The sequence below is a fragment of the Corvus brachyrhynchos genome, unplaced genomic scaffold (assembly GCF_000691975.1).
Source record: "Corvus brachyrhynchos isolate BGI_N302 unplaced genomic scaffold, ASM69197v1 scaffold851, whole genome shotgun sequence".
NCBI lineage: Eukaryota > Metazoa > Chordata > Aves > Passeriformes > Corvidae > Corvus > Corvus brachyrhynchos.
Genome location: NW_008236002.1, coordinates 123,308 through 128,959, shown reverse-complemented (window position 1 = coordinate 128,959; position 5,652 = coordinate 123,308). Strand labels below are relative to the sequence as shown.

Genomic DNA, 5,652 nt, shown 5'->3' with positions numbered 1-5,652 from the left:
GTCCATGCAGTCTGAGATGTCCCTGAGCTTCCGCAGTGGCCATCTGGCAGGCCACCTGCACCCACCCAGCAGCCGCACCAAGAGTTCGGCCACGGTAAGCCGCAACCTCAACCGCTTCTCAACTTTCGTCAAGTCCGGTGGGGAGGCCTTCGTGCTGGGCGAGGTATCAGGCTTTGTGAAGGACGGGGACAAGCTGTGTGTGGTGCTGGGCCCCCAGGGCCCTGAGTGGCAGGAGAACCCCTACCCCTTCCAGTGCTCCATCGAGGACCCCACCAAACAGACTAAATTCAAGGGCATGAAGAGTTACATCGCCTACAAGCTGGTGTCCAGCCACACTGGGCAGCAGGTGCACCGCCGCTACAAGCACTTTGACTGGCTCTATGGGCGCCTGGCTGAGAAATTCCCTGTCATCTCTGTGCCCCACTTGCCAGAGAAGCAGGCCACTGGCCGCTTTGAGGAGGACTTCATCTCCAAACGTCGCAAAGGCCTGGCCTGGTGGATGGACCACATGTGCAGCCACCCGGTGCTGGCTCAATGCGATGCCTTCCAGCACTTCCTCACCTGTCCCAGCACAGATGAAAAGACCTGGAAACAAGGCAAGCGCAAGGCTGAGAAGGACGAGATGGTGGGTGCCAACTTTTTCCTGACCATCAGTGTCCCTACTGGCTCTGGGGCTGGCCTGGACTTGCATGAGGTAGAAAGTCAGGTGGATGGCTTCAAAGCCTTCACGAAGAAGATGGATGAAAGTGCCCTGCAGCTTAATCACACAGCCAATGAATTTTCTCGCAAACAAGTCACTGGTTTCAAGAAGGAATACCAGAAGGTGGGACACTCCTTTAAGTGTCTTAGTCAGGCATTTGAGCTGGACCAGCAGGCCTTTTCAGCTGGCCTCAACCAAGCCATAGCCTTCACTGCAGAAGCCTATGATGCCATCGGGGACCTCTTTGCAGATCAGCCCCGGCAGGACCTAGATGCCGTGATGGATTTGTTAGCACTGTATCAGGGGCATTTGGCCAACTTTCCAGATATCATCCACGTCCAGAAAGGTAACACCCTTACATGTGTTTCTGAAATGATGAAGTTTTATGTTTCAGTGGTATGCTCATGGATATAGAGACAAAGGGCTAAATTTGTTCTTCATCTGACTTGCTGGCCTTGAGTTAAATCTTTTAGTGTTTACTCAGGTAAGCTGTTGCTAAAAATACAAAATAACACATCATTGGCAGTTTACATTCTGTGCCAAAGGTCTATACGTTGTTGGGAATTTCATTGGTCAGAGGTTACTGTGTTTGGCTGTATATCTCTGAAAGAAACCACATCTGCCTATACTGCTGATACATTAAAGATTAATGGGCTTGTTTACAAAGCCTGAAAATAAAGTGGTATGAAAACATCTATTACTCTTTGATGTATGTTAGTTATCTTAAATCTCTGATCTAGTAGATAATAAATATGAAGTAAACTGAATATGGAGATACTCTGACTACTTTGTTTGAGGTGCACATGGTGGTGTGTGCATTTTTCAGTGTCAGTCATTCAGATGAGATGTTTAAAGCTGCTGGGGTTTGTCAGTTCAGCCATACATTAAACTCTCTTGCTACCTTTGTAAGAATGATGGTCTGCCATGATGTTCTTAGTTGGAGTTGTTTATCCTTTGCCCTTATTATCACAAAAAGACGTTGCTCACTTCTTATCCTTTTATCATCTTTCTAGTTGAAACATGCTTCTGAGGTTCAGGTTACTGTTTGTATGATGCTTTGTGATCCATTGGAGAAAAAGAAACTCCAAATTTGAAAAACTCATCTGCTATGTAACTAGTGACACTTGTTCAGATAAATATAAGCTTATAGCATTATATATGTGTAGATGATTTCCCAGCTGGGAAGTTAATACTAATCATATATTCATCATTATGAAAATACTAGCCCATCATTCGTTCTTCTCGCTGTTATATATGATCAGGGGTGTGTGGGGATTAGAGCTGTAAAAGAGACCAAGAAAACATCACATATTCAGTACAGAAATGGGTATGTGTAACAGTTATTCGATAAAATGTGCAAGCTTCTTTACTGAAAATTATTTTGGAGATTAATAGGCCGTATTGTACTCCACAAGAGGCAGAGCTTGAATTGTCACCCATGATGAATCAATCTTTTCTACCCTTATGTTTCATTTCCAAGATTTTTGCATCTGGAACAGTACATTGAGTTTGATGGTAAAAAGGTTGGAAGAGTTTTTCAATAGATCAAAAAGGCAGGCTTCCAGGAGGTGTACATTATTGCTGGGAAAAACTGAGGAGACAGAGTTCATATAAAGTGCACAAATTGTTACTTTAAAAAAGTAAGCTTTTCATTAAAATTACATGTATCAAAGTTAGATTTCCATTCTTCTGTCAAATCTTGATAATTATGAGTGGAAACTTAATATTGTTTTGAATAGAAAAGGGACTTGTTCTGTTAGCTGCTGTGTCATTGTGTTCTGATAACAACTTTAAAATATTTTAAATTTGGAGAGAAGGATGACCTTGGTAATGCCTCGTGTTTGAGAGTAGAGAATTTTGAAGTGAGTTGTTAAATAAGAATAGGATTATTTGTAAGCTTCTGGAAAAAAAACAGACGGAAAGATTTTTAATTAGGTGGAATAAGAGCAGATTATATATACTTTTTAAATACTATATTTTCAAGATTTAAGACTATATAGAGTTCTTCAATGTAATATTCTTGGACACTTTACTCTGAGGATTGGGAATAAGTTATGTGTTTGACTCAACCCATATTTCCTTCAACTTGCATATCTCTGTTTCCTTTATAGTTCTGTTTAAATCTGCACTTATTAGTTAGGTTTACCATGCTGAACCAGAGAAAGCTCATCTAACTGACCTTCCACTAGAGCAGTGCATGAGCATGATGTATGTAGAGCTGATTTTATGCCAGAGCACTGTCTTGGAACTGGTTGGAGAAATGTACAGTCAGTCTGTGTGCAGGTGTTGATGCTCCAGCACCTCTCGTCTAACACTGCCTTTAACACAATATTATCCCTGGTACATATTTGCCTTTAGAAAATGGCATGCTATATTCGGTTTGCATGGCCTGGTTTTTGGTAGCAGGGGGGCTATAGAGGTGGCTTCTGTGAGAAGCTGCTAGAAGCTTCCACCATGTCCGGCAGAGCCAGTCCCTGATGGCTCTGAAGATGGATGTGCTGCTGGCTAAGGCTGGGCCAATTAGAGATGTTGGTAACGCTTCTGTGATAACATATTTAAGAAGAAAATCAAAACAAAGTGAGGGCACAGTTTTAATTCCAGCTAGAGAAGAGGAGGAGGTGAGAACATGTGAGGGAAACAACATGGAGACACCAAGGTCAGTGAAGAAGGAGGGGGAGGAGGTGCTCCAGGTGCCAGAGCCAAGATTCCTCTGCAGGCCGTGGTGATGACCATGGTGAAGCAGGCTGTCCCCCTGCAGCACATAGAGGTCCATGGGGAATGCAGAGATCCACCTGCAGCCCGTGGGGGAGATTCCCATGCTGGAGCAGGTGGATGCCTGGAGGATGCTGTGATCCAGTGGGGGACCTGGTAGAGAAAGGGGGCCCCTGCTTCCAGGCTGGAGCAGCCTGTCCTTGGAGGACTGCACCCCCTGGAAGAGTGACCCATGCCACAGCAGTTTTGGGAGGACTGTTTGCCCATGGGAGGGACTCACGTTGCAGCAGTTTTGGGAGGACTGCTGCTCGTGAGATTGGACCCACGCTGGAGAAGTTCACAGGGAACTGTCTCTCGTGGGAATGGACCCCACAGTCTTACAGGGGAAGGACTCTTCTCCCTGAGCAGCAGAAGAAAACCATAGGTGACGAACTGACCAGAACCTCCAGCCTCTGTCTCCATGCACTGTTGGGGGGAAAAAGGTGTTTTTAAGAGCTTATTTTACTTCTCATTTTCGTCCTGTGATTCTGTTAGTAAAAAATGCACTTTATATCTCTAAGTCGATCCTGTTTTGCCCTTAGAGTGTTTTCTCCCAGTCCTTATCTCAACTCATGAACCCTTTGTTTAAATTTTTCTCTCCTCTGCCCAGCTGTGGCAGGGGAGGGCGAGTGAGCAGCTGTTGTGGGTGCCTGGCGTTTGGCCAGTGTCTAACCACGACACATGCGTTTGAGATATTGGTCTCTTGAGTGTCCATGTTAATCATAGGAATAGGGTTAGAGCCAGGTTAAATGTTTGTTGTTGTCGTTCCCTTTACAAAATAGGCAAACTGGAAGAAAACTGAGAGGAAGATGTTTTTTTTCCCCCAGTATATTGCCATTTTATTACTTTTAAGAGTTACTTGTAACAAGGTAAAACTTTTCAGATCAGATGAAAATATGAACTGTTCGATGTTCTTGCAACATAAGAGTTTTCTTTTAGATTTATTAACTGTGATAGTTGTCAGTATTTGAGAATTATTGTCTGTATAGACCAAGCAAAAATCTTTCAGTGTTTTCTTTTCTAGCATGCAACTTCTTTGTGTGTGTCCTTAGAAGTGGTAGAAACATCAAGCTGTTTCACATATTGCTTACATGGCCATGACTTTAAAAAGATGAACTCTGAAATTAGGAGTTGTACCGGTTTGGCCAAATTTAGAAATATATCCTCTGAGAGAAGGCACAACCACCCCTCCCCACCAGGTTCGGGAAAAAATAAATTTTCCTCGAAGGAAAGTGAAGAAGATAAAACTATTTATTTAACAAACACCCAGGAAAGGAAAATAATGCTAAATGATAAAAGCTCTCACTGTGGAGGAAAAACCTGGGAAAGTGTTAGAGTCCTCCCTTTGGTCTCCTCGGAGCTGGGGCTTGGGCCAGGGCCAGGCCCTCTGTGCCCACTGGAAAGTCCTCCCGATGTGTTCTGATGTTAAAGCAATCAAGCAGTCCAGTAGAAAAGGGAGAAAATCTGAAATTCCAGGCAAGGAAAACTTAAACTCTCAGTGTCTCTCTGGAGAACAAAGCAGTTGAACCACTGGCCAAAAAAACTGTTCTGGGTGCAGCAAGTCAGGTGCTTCCTCCCTCCCCTGCCACAGCTGGGAAAACCAATTGCTATCTGTGTGTGACCTTGAACAAGCTGCAATCTGCTTTGAAAAAGTTTTGCTCAGTTTTTCCCTTCCCCTTCTCAGGCTCAGTTTAGAGGCATAGAAAGGCACAGGAATTAATTTCTGGGCATAGGCAGCGATACAGGATACACATCATAAGGTCACCCCAAGACAGGAGTACTTTTCCATTTTTCTTCTACATAGTGCAAATATATTGTCCACTTGGGGCAAAACTTGAAGCATTTTCTAGACTCCATTTCTATATTGTCCTAGACCTGAGAAGGACCAAAAAATAAAGGCTGCTATGCTCAAAATATACCCATATCTGTGGGTAGAATATGACTCCCTTGTCCTGTTATAGGTTTGCTCTTCTGCAGATAGTTGAGCAGCTGCTTAATATGATTTGGAAGTGTGTTTTGTGGTATGGACTGAGAAGTCTGCATGTCTGAGGTTTTTCAATCATTTCTGCAACTCTTCTTCTGCAAAAAGAAGGCCAGAGCATCTCTGAGCCAGAGACAAAAATTTCCCTCCATTCAGGTTTTATCTTTTCTCTTAGAATTATGAACCAAAGCCATGTAAGCCTCACTATTGCTTTGTCTGT

General features: G+C 43.6%; 1 protein-coding gene across 1 annotated transcript in view; it reads left to right on the top strand.

Moving 5' to 3' along the window:
• Positions 1-16: 16 nt before the first annotated feature.
• LOC103614063 (sorting nexin-18) overlaps positions 17-5,652 on the top strand; it is a 62,112-nt gene continuing 56,476 nt past the window's right edge. The window contains exon 1 of the mRNA XM_008631932.2: positions 17-1,046. Within this exon, the coding sequence (XP_008630154.1) occupies positions 17-1,046 (1,030 nt within the window). The remainder of the gene's footprint in view (positions 1,047-5,652) is intronic.